This window comes from Pleurodeles waltl, chromosome 11, assembly GCF_031143425.1.
Source record: "Pleurodeles waltl isolate 20211129_DDA chromosome 11, aPleWal1.hap1.20221129, whole genome shotgun sequence".
Taxonomy (NCBI): Eukaryota; Metazoa; Chordata; class Amphibia; order Caudata; family Salamandridae; genus Pleurodeles; species Pleurodeles waltl.
This window is the reverse complement of record NC_090450.1, coordinates 385,300,551-385,314,744: the sequence shown is the minus strand read 5'-3', so window position 1 is coordinate 385,314,744 and position 14,194 is coordinate 385,300,551. Positions and strand designations below refer to the sequence as shown.

The following is a 14,194-nucleotide window of genomic DNA, read 5'->3' as shown; positions in this document are numbered from 1 at the left end:
CAAGCTTGCGTCTAATTGACAGATTCACCAAGCATAATTCTGCCTCAGTCTCAAATGTAATGCTAATAGGTACATCAAATACACCACTAATATACAGAGCATTCTGAAAGTGAACATCAGTTTCACAAACTATGCATCAAACCATTTATGAGTCCCATGACATGTATTAAACTTCTAGAAAAGTACCTTAACCTCCATGAAGCCAGTTTCTGAAAACCCCAATATTTCTGAATCCAATTGTTCAATAAATTAACTAATTGCTAAGGTGCCAGTAAGTTGTTGGGTGTTTTGTGAGACTGGAAATATGTCACTCTGAAAGCATACGAGTAAGGAAGGTTAGCTGAAACATATAAAGGAAATGACCAAAGTAGGAGAATGAAGGAAGTTAGAAAGAAAAAACGATATAGGCAAACGAAAGGAAGATCCACTGATACATTTATTGTAAGTAACTTACCCACAACGTAGATATGATTGTGAAAACTGACAGCATTGATGCATTTGGCCTCAACTGGCATGGGGGCCCTCAGTGTCCATTTATTGATAGAGGGATCATAGCACTGCGTCTTGTCAGTGGCCAGCTTCCCATTGGGTCCTCCTCCAATCACATATAGTTTTCTGTCATAGCTGGCAGCAGCGAATGAACTAACGTTGAATGCGAGAGGTGCAGCCTGGAGAATAAGGAACACTTATAAATGAGGCTTCAGTGGCATGAACATCAAAACGAAGACATGTTTGTGAGGATTAATCTTTTGTAACGTAGTGGCATATCTTGACCGGGGCCATTATTTTCCAAGGAGATAACAACTCCTTGGTGGATCTACTGGCTCCAGAGTCTCATGATCACATAAGACCTGAAATATGATGGTGGCTGTTTTGGTGATGGGCATGCTAGGGGCCCATCTTTTTAGCAAAGTTTATTTCTTGTGTCTGCAAATGTGTTACCATTGTTGTGCGGCCCAAATACTATGAAAAGATACGGATTATGTGAATTACTGTTACGAAAGGCAATGCTGTCACTTCATGGTCTTCTTTTTTTATCTTGTATCTGAAAGCGATAAGACCCCTTGTTTGTGGATCTGGCAGGGGAATAACGTTTTTTATATGGTGCGAGAGTTAACACCACACAACCTTGCTTTTGAAAATAGTGTACAACTTTATGACACAAAAAATAAAACGGATATCCAGAATTATACCAATGGAAAAATCGGCTTAATGGTCTCTGAAGTTTCTCAGAACAGTGTGAATATTAAAACTGGTACTTTTTTTTTACTCTTTGCCCTTGTATTCATTTGTGTTGCTGTACCAGTGTTCTTTGTACCAAAGACAATTCTGAATAAGAGTGTTTTATTCCTGATGTAAGGCATTTTATGATACTTGCTAAACCATTAATTTAATTACACTAACATGCATTCACATATCAATAGAGTGAGTCCATACTTATCAGATTACATCACTGTAAACCAAAAGGTTGCCACATCGTTGTCCTGCTTCTTATGGTATGAGCACTACATTCTTATGTCCCATCTCCTACAGATTCCCTCCATCATGCACAGGGCCGGACTGGAACCCAAAGCAAACCTGGCAATTTTGTCAAAACAGCCCCATGGTCAGGGTGGGGGTGAAGGGGGGCAGAGGACGAAGCACTGCTGCTTTTGTTCTTTTGTTACTGGGGATCGATATGCAGCACTGTTGCAAGAACATCCCACCCACCGCTACAAAACTGGCCCCACCCATTCAGACTACCGGGAAAACGCCCAATGGCCTCTACGGCAAGTCCGGCACTGATCATGCACCTTTATAACATGACTTCTGGACACATTTTCATCCACTATTTTTGCGAGTCCACACTCAGACTGGAGTCTCACATTTTTTAGAGTTCCATATTTAGTCCGGGGACTGTCATTTGGTAAGTGCATATCTCATACTGAGGTATGTCTTCCTTTCTGACAGTTCCATTTTGGGACGTCTGTATGCTGTCCCGACTAAGCACTATTATGCAGAGTCTATGCAATGCCCACTAATAACTGATTGCAACTATCATGTTTAGTCAAACATATGGCAAACGCTTAACTTCGTAAAGGTTTAGTGAAATGGCCACACTATAGTGGTCATGGAGGCACTTGACCGTTCCCCACGTATCCAGAATATTGTGAGACAAAAGGACGCACAACCATTACCTGTGATCCAATACTTCATCTCAGTATTTCAGCTCTATAGATCGAAGTTGTCCTGTGCTTGATTACAAAAAAAAAAAAACTGTTAAGGGCCAAGGCCCAACATTTTCATTAGGAGGTCACTGTCCAATGCCATTGGCCATTTTCATGGCCACTAAGTCCACAACTGGCACCATACACTGGCAGTGCTGATACTGTATTGTACTGTATAGCAACATTTATATAGCGCTTACTACCCCTATTTCAGGCGCTGAAGCACTTGCCTACATGGTTAGCATGCTACACCATGTAGGATGTGTGGTTGGAAGGATGTTGGCTTTGTTTTGATCCTATGTGGGGAGTGTTAACATGTGCGTGAGGACCACCGAGGTGCATTTATCTTGTTGTGGTAGTGTTATTCAAACTAGGATAGTCAGCTAAGTTAATAAAAACATAAAAAAAGCTGCTTAAAACACATTTATCATTAATAAAGCTTTTTTTGCTATCCCATAGAAATATTGTTTTTATCACTTGTGTTGCTAAATCTATTTGCTGCATTAATAACGGCTTTAAAATGGTCATTTGATTTGCTGTCTCTTACCAATAAATACACATAATGGGCCTCACATCAAAAATTTCCACTTACACCCATTTACTCTTCATCACACTATAATGATAGCAACTCTAGCGTACTGTGGGAATTCTTCTGAAACCGCTTCTTATTAACTAATGGAGTGAAACACCCCAAGAAAAGTAAAAACAGTTTACCGACCTTTATGCACGAGGCTTCAAAACAGGGGCCTTGTTTAGCTGTTATCAGCCTATCATGATTTGCAATGATAGGAGGGTCTCCTCACGATCATTTGAACTGTCTACTGGCGCCATGTGCCTCCGTCCAGGGCACTGAGGACCAGAAGAGAAACAAGCAGTGCCCATCTGAAGAGGCATTAGAACTGTAGGGGATTCTTTTTAATGAAATGCAATACTGCTTTACTGTCTTCTTCCTGGTAGTGGAGACAGGCAAGGAAGGTTAGTCTTTGTCGAGTCTTGGATAAGGGCGACAGACCAAAGTATATGCGGTGACTGTGTAGTCAGTTGCCGGTGTACTACCGTGTGCCTTTTGCAGTGCCTCAACCACACAGTGCAGTGGGGCAGTCACTTGGTGACAACAAGAAGCAAGCCTTCTCATGACAAATACAACTGTACCTCTGCACGTCTGCTGGCAAGGGAAGCTGGTCACCGGGAGATGTACCGTGGATTCCGATGAACTACCAGCCTACGCTAGCGCTGGGCTGTGCGTGCAATGGCTGCCGTTCCTGGCCATCCTTGTAATTGTCAGTTGCAGAGGACTAGGCTGTGGCTGTAGCCGTCTTCTGCGCTGCATGCACCACATATGCCCTGCTGTTTTAAGTACCTCTACTTGAAGCCATCTTTGCCCAGCCTCTGTGATTCCTTAAATTGAGGAGTCCAAATATGACCTCTACTAAACACACTCCAGGCTTCCTTGGCCATTTCAGCTATAAAGGCTTCCTTGTCAAGGACCTCCATGGGATTGCAAATGGATGACTGCCATCGCACAAACATTCATCTGGCTAGCTGTCTTGTGCGCTGCTATGCATGCTGGCCTACAGTCTAATCTGAATCTAATTACAGTTGATCTTGTAAGACGTTTATAGTTTTCGTAAACTGCACAAATAACTACTCAGGGGGATTCACTTGACTTTTCAGAGGGGCACGCCGTTCACCATGGGAATGATCTAATAGCTGTGTTTATTGAGGGCTTTAGTTAGAAGATTAACTGATTTTTTTCATCTGGACTCGATCCTGCTATAAACCCTTCTTGTAATGCAGTCACAGCGTTTTCAGCAGAGAAGGGAATTGGCATTTGGCATAAACTGGTGGTTTATTGTCAAAGCAGCAGTTTTACAAGCAACATTCCTAGGTGGGCTGGCTGTAGATTTGGTGGCGCCCCAGTGCGATAATGTTTTTTGTCCCCACATGCGCCCTCTGCTAACAGATTCCCTCACTAATACCCTCTAATGGTGTCCCTCATCTCACCTTAGCCCCTCTGTCACATACATTTATTTTACAGCGCTACTCATCCCAATGTAGTGTCAAAGCACTTTACATCAAAAACATACTATACAATGAGTCATACAAGTAAGTCTTTTTGGTGCCTGAAACTTACAGCAAGGATTTAGACATTGGTCTGGTTGATAACCAATTAACTGATGCTCTAAAAATGGGCCAACCGGACCAAAGGGGGACTGAGTTGGATACCTTCATTCTGGCCTGTGATTTGATTAATATACACAAGGGTGACACTGGCTAGAATGTGACAATGCCGACCTTTTTAGGCTGGGGATGAGCATCAACAATAGACTATATTTTTTGTCATGGGGCGCATGAAATACTATTTGGAAAGTGATATTTTGGATACACACTATGGATCGGTGAACCATATCTTTTTTGCCTCCATTGCCTACTGTATGTACTCTCGCTCAGATTACATACTATCTCCCAAACACAATAAAGTTAGCATGAAATTTGCCTAATCCATGTTCGTTTTTAGATTCCGTGGTAAAAACCAATCTCAGTCTTTTTACGACCTATCTCTCATGCACTGCAGACAGCGATTATATTATGATGGCTTCAATTAATCTGTGCCGTCGCATTAATTCTGGCATTCTCAAGCCCATACCGCAATGTAAGCACTTTCACCTCATTGGCTTGATTTGTCCTGCTGTCTTGCCAGCAAGCGTATGTGCAAAGCCTCGTCAAAAAAACATAGGGGCATATTTTGACTTGTTTTGCGCCGAATTTGCATCTTTTTTTTAACGCAAATTCGGTGCAAAACTAACTCCATATTTATATTTTGGCGCTAGACCCATCAAGCACCAAAGTTATGGAGTTAAAGTCATTTTTTGGACGTGGAAACCTACCTTGCATCAATGAGATGCAAGGTAGACATTCCTGTGCAAAAAATGACTCTATCGTCTTAGCGCCATAGTTATCCCCCCTGTGCTAAAATCACGCACGGGGGGGAGGGGTCAAATAATGGTGCAAAGCTTGCTTTGTATCATTATTTAACAACTGGGTCAGGGCAGGCGTTAGGGGACCTGTGGGCCTATTTCCATGGTGGAACACCATGGAGTAAGCCCAGAGGTGCCCTCCCCAGGCCCCAGGGACATCCCCACCCACACCAGAGGACATCAGAAGATGTGGACATCATTACCAGGTAAGTACAGGTAAGTATTTTTTATTTTTTTAAGTGCCATTGGGGCTCCTGAAATGGACCCCCCTACATGGCACTGGGTGCAATGGCCATGCCTAGGGGACCCTGGTCCTGTGTGCTGGATATTGGGGTGGTGGGCATGACTCCTGTCTTTTCTAAGACAGGAGTCATGTGGTATGGATGGTTTTGCATCATAAAATGACGCTAGGCTGGTTAGAGTAATTTTTTCTCCTCTAACCTGCCTAACGTTATTTTTTGGTGCAAAACCACCTTCTCCCAATCCCTCACCCCCACCCGGCTAAAGTCATTTTTTGTACGCTAGCCTACCCTTTGCGCCAGCTTGCACCATTCCATAAATATGGTGCCCGGTTGGCGCTCAAGAATGGTGCAAGCCGGTGCAAAACCCTTTTTGCACCAAAAAGTATAAATAGGCCCCTCAGAATCTCAGAGAGGGGGATCATAGCTTATTGATTATAAAGAATGCTAAATAAGTGAAAAACTGATATTAGGAACAATAATTAGGAGCGCTTGACAGACGCCTCTAAAAACAAAATCCCAAGATCTTCTGGTAAACAGTCAACTCTAGTAGGGCTGGTGATAGTGCGTGATATATGCTGAAGCCCATATTTATACTTTTTTAGAGAGGCATTTGCATCATTTTGTGACGCTAAAGCGGCACAAAATTACAAAATACAATTATATTTTGTTAGTTTGCAGCGCTTTTGCGGAACAAAATGACACAAATGCGGCGCTAAAAAAGTAAAAATATGGGCCTAAGTACCCATATCACAGCCGACCAATGGGTTTCATATTGTAAAGGTATATATTGTTTTACTGCTGGTGGTGATCTTAATCTAGATGCTAATAGCATTTTAGTTTCAAGCCCTAAATTAAGTTTTGATCATCACAAGATCCTCCTCTCCTTACGACTGAAGCCATCTGGCAGAGCCCCAGGACCCGATGGGGTATCTATGGATTTACTAAAATGCAATTTGGATCTGTAGGCTCCTTTGCTAACTAATATTTTAAATAATTCATGCAATTTTCAGTTGCCCAAATCCTGGTCGATATGTACAATAGCCCCCATTTTTACCAAAGATAATAGATTGGAACCACAATGTGGAAGACCAATTTTTCTTATCGACTTTATAGTGAAAATGTTCGTTAGAAATCTTTTTAATAGAATTCCTGACTGAGTAAATGAGAATAATACTTTAAGACATTGTCAGTACAGTTTTAGGGAACGGCATGGGTACAACGGAACAATGACTAAGGTGGTCATTACAACCCTGGCGGTCGGTGTTAAAGAGGCGGTAAGACCAGCAACAGCCCGGCGGTAACAAATTTGCAATTACGACTGTGGCGGAAACTGCCAACAAAGACAGCCACTTTAACACTCCGACCGCCACAGCGGTACAAACAAACAGCGCTGCGGTCACCGCCAACAGACAGGCGGAGGACAAAGCACCGCCCACAGTATCACAACAGGCTAATCCGCCACCTTTTCCGGGGCGGATTCATCGCCGATAAAACACTGCGGAAACAGGATTCCGAAGGGAAAACGCTCACCTCTACACACACCACGCGGAACTAGGACACCATGGAGCCGGAACTCCAAATTCTCCCTGCGATAGTCTTCCTGCTCCTCTGCCAGGAGCACGAACGCCGGCGGCGAAGACCACTGTGAGTACTGCACCTACGACACACGGTAGGGGGTAGGGGAAAAAACAGGGACACACACACGCAACACCCCCACCCCCACCCTTACCCACTAAAACACACACACAAATACATATTAATACATGATAGTTACACCCCCCAACCCCCCTGGAAGAATGCAAAGACAAAAGCAAATGAGTGTAACCATTGTAATATATTAAAATCAAGTACACAAAAATATATATATACACCATAAACAAAATATACACCAAGCACAGTAGTCCAGGTAGTGCTCCAATGAAGTCCGTGGAACACTGGGCCCACTCAGTATGGGTGAGGCCCACACAAGATCCCCGACCATGATGGAGAGAACACTGCAGGGGCATCAGAGAGCAAGAAAACAGGCAGCTCAGGGGGAGGGAAAGGGGGGGCACCTCAGCCAGTTGAGTGCACAGCGCCAAATCCACGAGAGGGCCACATGCCCACTGTTCAATCCTGGGGAGTGCAAAGCCACAGTCTCCCAAGTCTCTACAGTGGGTGGCTTGCCCACTGTTCAATCCTGGGGAGTGCAAAGCCACAGTCTCTCAAGTCTCTACAGTGGGTGGGTTGCCCACTGTTCAATCCAGGGGAGTGTAAAGCCACAGTCTCTCAAGTCTATACAGTGGGTGGGTTGCCCACTGTTCCATCCTGGGGAGTGCAAAGCCACAGTCTCTCAAGTCTCTACATTGGGTGGGTTGCCCACTGTTCCATCCGGGGGAGTGCAAAGCCACAGTCTCTCAAGTGGATAAGAGTCTCCACTGGTTCTGGAGGGGGCATTGTGCCCAGAGTGCTTCATCCTGCTAAGGACAGAGGTAGTGGATGACAGTCTCCACCGGTTCTGGAGGGGGCATTGTGCCCAGAGTGCTTCATCCTGCTAAGGACAGAGGTAGTGGATGTATCTCCCCACTGGTTCTGGAGGGGGCTTTGTGCCCAGAGTGCTTCATCCTGCAAAGGACAGAGGTAGTGGATGTATCTCTCCACTGGTTCTGGAGGGGGCTTTGTGCCCAGAGTGCTTCATCCTGCCCGTGACAGACTTAGTAGCGTCAGTGCCCTTGGCGCTCATGGGCCAGTGGTGCTTGAGGCGGCGGTGCCCTGTTCAGCGGTGCTTGAAGCGGCGGTGCCCTGTTCAGCGGTGCTTGAGGCGGCAGTGCCCAGTTCAGCAGTGCTTGTGGCGGCAGTGCCCTGTTCAGCAGTGCATGAGGCAGCGGTGCCCTGTTCAGCGGTGCTTGTGGCTGCGGTGCCCTGTTCAGCAGTGCTTGAGGCGGCGGTGCCCTGTTCAGCGGTGCTTGGGGCGGCGGTGCCCTGTTCAGCGGTGCTTGGAGCGGCGGGCTCCTTTGCAGTGACTCAGCTGCTGGCGGTCCTCTCAGTCCCAGTGGGTCTTGTGCTGGCAGTCCTCTCTGGCCCAGCGGGGCTTGTGCTGGCGGTCCTCTCTAGCCCAGCGGGGCTTGTGCTGGCAGTCCTCTCTGGCCCAGCGGGGATGACGGCTGTGGCCTCCTGGGCAGCGGGGATGACGGCTGTGGCCTCCTTGGCAGCGGGGATGATGGTGGTCTCCTCCGCCGTGCTGCTCTTCTCAGACATTCCTGGTTTCTTGTGGTCCTTCCCCACCTTGGAAGGTGTCGCAGCTGACTCCACACTCCCACCGGGACCCCTGGGAGCGGCTTTGGTGGCTGGAGTCTTTCCCCTCTCCCGCCGGGCACTGGCCAACTTTTGATGCTTCACAGGTGGGGGACTGTCTGTGCAGTGGCTCTGTGCCACACTGGCTGCCCTGGTGGCCGGTGCACTCCATATTCCGGGGACTACAGGCACCACTGGTCCCGGAGATGTTGTGGCTGAGGTGCTAGTTTGGGACCTAGGAGACAGACGGGGTGGGGGAGGTGTGGGAAAGAGGTCAAGGTTGGACAGGAAAAGTTTTTGGGAGACACTGGGATGGGTAGCTGGAGGGGGTTTGGGAGTAGAGGAAAAGGTTGTGGTTGTAGGAGGACTTTGGGTGAAGGTGCATGCGCTAGAGGCTGTCGTGAGGTGGATGGCTGTTGGGTGGGTGTGTGCCTGCATTTGTGTATCTTGGGAGGTGGCGTCACAGACACACTGGGAGAGGACACAGGGGACATGTGAATGGTAGTGGGGGTGGTGACTGCACATGAGCGGGGTGTGGTGGTGGGTGTGCTGGTGATGGCAGTAGTTGCTGTAGATGTAGTGCATGCAGGTGTGAGTGTAGACGAGACTGGGAGGGAGGAGGGAGACGAGGAGGATGGGGACACAGTGGAGGCAGTGGATGTTGGTGTGTCTGTATGTCTGTGATGCTTGCGTGAGTGCCTGTGGGATGTGTGGTGCTTATGTCTGCCTGAGCTTCCCTTGTGTGTTGACGTGTGTGCATGCTGGTCTGAAGGTGTGCTTGGGATAGGCTGGGGTACGGGAGATTGGGTCTGGGTGGAGGAAGTTGGAGGGGGGAGGCTGGAGACAGGGACAAAGGCTGCCATCAGTGCTGAGGCCAAAGTCTGAAAAGCTTGATGAAGGGCCGCCTGACCAGAATGAATTCCCTCCAGGAATGCATTTGTTTGTTGCAACTGCCTTTCTACACCCTGGATGGCATTCAGCATGGTAGACTGCCCAACAGTGAGGGACCTGAGGAGGTCAATGGCCTCCTCAATGAGGGCAGCAGGGGTGACTGGGGCAGGGTCTGAGGTGCCTGGGGCGAAGATGATGCCCACCCTACTGGGTGAGCGGGCACAGGGCAAAGGCTGAGGGGCTGCTGGGAGGGTGGTGCTGGTAGGGGGGGGTGGCGGCCGTACCTGTAGATGCGGGGGCACAGATGTTGCCACCACCACAAGGGAGCTCCCATCAGAGGACGAGTCTGTGTCGCTGGTGTCAGCTCCGGTCCCCGCCGTGGAGCTCCCCTCGCCCTCCGTCCCACTGGTGAACTCCGAGTTCGTAGTTTCGCCCACCAGGGCCATGTGGGATGCAGCTCCCTCCTGCTCCGGTGCCACTGCTCCTCCGCCTGATGATGCTAATGCACACAAGAACAGGGAGACCACAAAAAGGGGGGGGGGGGTGACAGAAGAAAGACATGTTGAGTGCATGCATTACCGCTACAGTTTGCGGACACAACAGACACAGAAGCCCCCTGCACTATGCCGCGCTCTTGGGCTCCACTTTTCAATTCCTGGAAAATGGCCTACTAGGCTATGGACGACATCTGCACACATGGATGACACAGGGGCATGACTAGGTGTACTTGGCACTCTACAGAGGTGGGGTGGGGTGCCACATGGCCTGCCTTACGGAGGGACCTTGCCTACTAAACTCGCCCTGGCCTAGGGAAACCCACAGCCCACCTCCCCCCACCCAGACCCCTCCACTGCGTGCAAAATAAGCAGGATGAGATTGTACTCACCCCCTTGTGGCTGCTGTGATTCCTTCAAGCGCCCATTCAACTCTGGGTACGCCACCGCCAGGATCCTGAACATCAGTGGGGTCATGGTGCGACAGGCACCCCTCCCACGTTGGGAGGCCATCCCCAGCTGAACCTCCGCCGTCTTCTTGCTCCAGCGGCGAATGTCCTCCCATCTTTTCAGGCAGTGTGTACTCCGTCTGTGGTAGAACCCCAGGGTCCGGACGTCCTTGCCGATGGCACGCCAAATATCTTTTTTCTGGTGGGCGCTGACCTACATAATTTGTACGGGGAAGTGAAACTTATTACCAACTGCACCATCACAGTCATTGGCCCCCATCCCTACCCTTGGCATGTGGCACATGCACTCACCGTCGTTTCATGCACGCTGCACTCTCCCCCCTTCCTTCTCACCTCCACCCCTCTCCACACAGGCATAGCCCATACAGCATGCTCCCAGTGTAGTTACCTATTTGTCTGTAGGACCGTAGAGTAGCGTGTACTGGGGGAGGACCCCATCCACAAGTTTCTCCAACTCCTCCAATGTGAAGGCAGGGGCCCTTTCCCCAGACACTCGAGCCATTGGCTCTTCCAGACCGAGGTCACAGCAGCACTTGCAGTGTAGGTCCTCTCCTGTCGAAGATCAGGTATCGAGTGATTGAACAGATAGAAAATGGCAGTCACGTCCGCGGTGGTGCGTACCGTCACCGCCGGCGTACATTGTCCTTGGCTCCAGGGACCCATAGGGTCCAATGTGAACCAATGCAGCATTGCCCCGCGGTCTTCGACCGCCTACTGCAACGGTGTACAATGAAAGCACAGTTACCTCACATCCAATTGTCCCACTTTAGAGGTCAGGCAGCCGCCATTTCAGGGGCCCACATGGCTTCATTTTTAACTGCGTCACACATACCTAGGCCTAGACTCAACACACATACAGGCCACTTTTTGGATTATGAATGGTGTTCTGTGTAAGCTGTGGGTACGTACCTCTGAGTTGTTTGACTCTGTGCTCGCTGTTGTCCTTCATAGGCACCGTCCGCTGGGACATGTGAGGAGATGGCGGCATCCTCCGGTGTACCGACCGTTGGTGGACCTGTCAACAATGGAGGAAAGACATATGATCATCACCTACAGGCTTGGCCGTGCCACAATCCTGGAACTGTGTACCCAGCTGGAGCCAGACCTGATGTCAGCTATCCGCCATCCCACAGGAATCCCCCCTCAAGTGCAGGTGCTGTCAGTGCTCCATTTCCTTGCAAGTGGGTAATTTCAAACAACAGTGGCTATAGCATCAGGGATGACCCAGCCTATGTTTTCCAATGTGTTGTCCAGAGTGTTGTCTGCCCTGCTGAAAAACATGCGGAGCTACATTGTTTTCCCTCAGGTGGAGGATTTGCCTATAGTGAAAGGTGATTTCTGTGCCCTGGGACATATCCCCAACATCATAGGTGCCATTGATGGGACCTATGTGGCTTTGGTCCCCCCCCCCACAGGAGTGAACAGGTGTACAGAAACCGGAAGAGTTCTGATTCGATGAATGTAAAGATGGTATGTTTGGCAGACCAGTACATCTCCCATGTGAATGCCAAGTTCCCTGGCTCAGTGCATGACGCCTACATCCTGCGGAATAGCAGCATCCCTTATGTGATGGGTCAACTCCAGAGGCACCATGTGTGGCTATTAGGTGAGCACCTGGAAACAAGACAGTGGGAATGGTTGTCTGGGGATATCCCTACAGGTTAGTGTGTGTCTAACAGTTGTCCCTCGCCATTTGCAGGTGACTCTGGTTACCCCAACCTATCATGGCTATTGACCGTAGTGAGGAATCCCAGGACAAGGGCAGAGGAACGCTACAGTGAGGCCCATGGGCGAACTAGGAGGGTGATCGAACGGACATTCGGCTTCCTGAAGGCCAGGTTCAGGTGCCTCCATATGACAGGTGGATCCCTATTCTACTCACCAAAGAAGGTGTGCCAGATCACCGTGGCCTGCTGTATGCTTCACAACTTGGCTTTGCGACAACAGGTGCCTTTTCTGCAGGAGGATGGTCCAGATGGCGGTGTTGTTGCAGCTGTGGAGCCTGTGGACAGTGAAGACGAGGAAGCAGAAGAAGAAGACATGGAGAACAGGGACTCAGTGATCGAGCAATGTTTCCAGTGAAACACAGGTAAGAATACAAACCTACCTACTATATGTACTTTAACACTACTACCTCTCTACTGTCTGTCGTTTTCACCCAGTGTATGGTCACTGAGTTGTCACTTTCCCTTACGATTTCACAGATGTGGGTCCCAATGTGTGACATCTGCTTTGATTCCTCATGGACTACAGCTGTGTGACATAGGTATATTGACATTACAAATGAAAGAGCTTTTTGCCACACTAATTGCTAATACACTATTCCGAAATCACAGGCTGACTCCAGATTGTTTTGTGCTTTAAGGGTGTTTATTTTAGTGCTCAATATTGGAGGGGGTAGCAAAATGGTGAGGGGTGAGGCGGAGGAATGTCCATGTCAGAGCCCAGTCTATAAGCTTCACAGGTGCATTGTCCAAATGGGCATAGAAAGTGGAGCTGTGGCAGTTTAAGGATGGACAGGGTGACAAAGTGGGACAGAAGGATGACATTCAGGGTGGTCTCATTTCTTGGCGGGGGTCTTGGCATTGTTCTCTGTCTTTGTCCTGGATCTCAGGGACCGTTTGCGAGGTGGTTCTCCATCTGCAGGGGGTGGGGTGCTGGTGTGGTGGTCCAGTGCCTCCTGTCTACTAGCGCCGGCGGAGGTGGTGGGCAGTTCATCGTCCAGGCTAGTGTCAGGGGCCCCTTGTAGTGCCACAGTGTCCCTCCTGGAGTTGAGTACTTCCTTCAGCACTCCTATGATGGTGCCCAGGGTGGAATTGATGGCTCTGAGTTCCTCCCTGAACCCCAAATACTGTTCCTCCTGCAGGCGCTGGGTTTCCTGAAACTTGGGCAGTACCGTTGCCATCGTCTCCTGGGAGTGGTGGTAGGCTCCCATGATATTGGAGAGGGCCTCGTGGAGAGTGGGTTCCCTTGGCCTGCCCTCCCCCTGTCGCAAAGCAGCCCTCCCAGTTCCCCTGTGTTCCTGGGCCTCCGTCCCTTGGACGGTGTGCCCACTACCACTACCCCCAGGTCCCTGTTGTTGTTGGGGTGGTGGGTTAGCCTGGGTTCCCTGTAGTGGTGGACACACTGCTGATTGACGTGTCCTGGGGACGGAGGTATGGGCTCATTGGGTAGGTGCTGTGCTGGTGTTTCCAGAGGGGGGAAGCTTTGTGGTGGCCTGTGACTGGGTGAGGGGAACCAACTGTCCGAGGTCCCCGATGGGCCGGGCTGGTCATCTAGATCCAGTTGGACAGAGGTGCTGTCATCACTTCTGTTGGTGGTGTGGACATGTGTGGACTGTCCGGTGATGTTGGGTAGGGGTCCTGCAGGGGTATAAAAGGATGTTTATTACATCTGTGTGTGCCATGGTGTGCAATGGGTGGGTGACCGTGTACCCCAGGGCTTGCATTCCTGTGTGGGACCTTGTGTGATGATGGTTTAGGGGGGTGTGTGGGTATGTGTAGTGGCCATGCTTTAGTGATGGGTGTCCATGCTTTGTTGTTGCATGCAGGGCTTGGTGTTAGGATGTGTGGTTTGTGATGTTGGGACATTTGTGAGGAGTTGGAGTGATGGGGGTGAGGGTGAGGGTAAGGGTGGGGG

General features: G+C 49.4%; 1 protein-coding gene across 1 annotated transcript in view; it reads right to left on the bottom strand.

The window, feature by feature from the left end:
- Window positions 1-14,194, bottom strand: part of KLHL6 (kelch like family member 6) — a 1,417,570-nt gene that overhangs the window by 109,810 nt on the left and 1,293,566 nt on the right. The window contains exon 6 of the mRNA XM_069213706.1: window positions 455-668. Coding sequence (XP_069069807.1) covers window positions 455-668 — 214 coding nt within the window. The remainder of the gene's footprint in view (window positions 1-454; window positions 669-14,194) is intronic.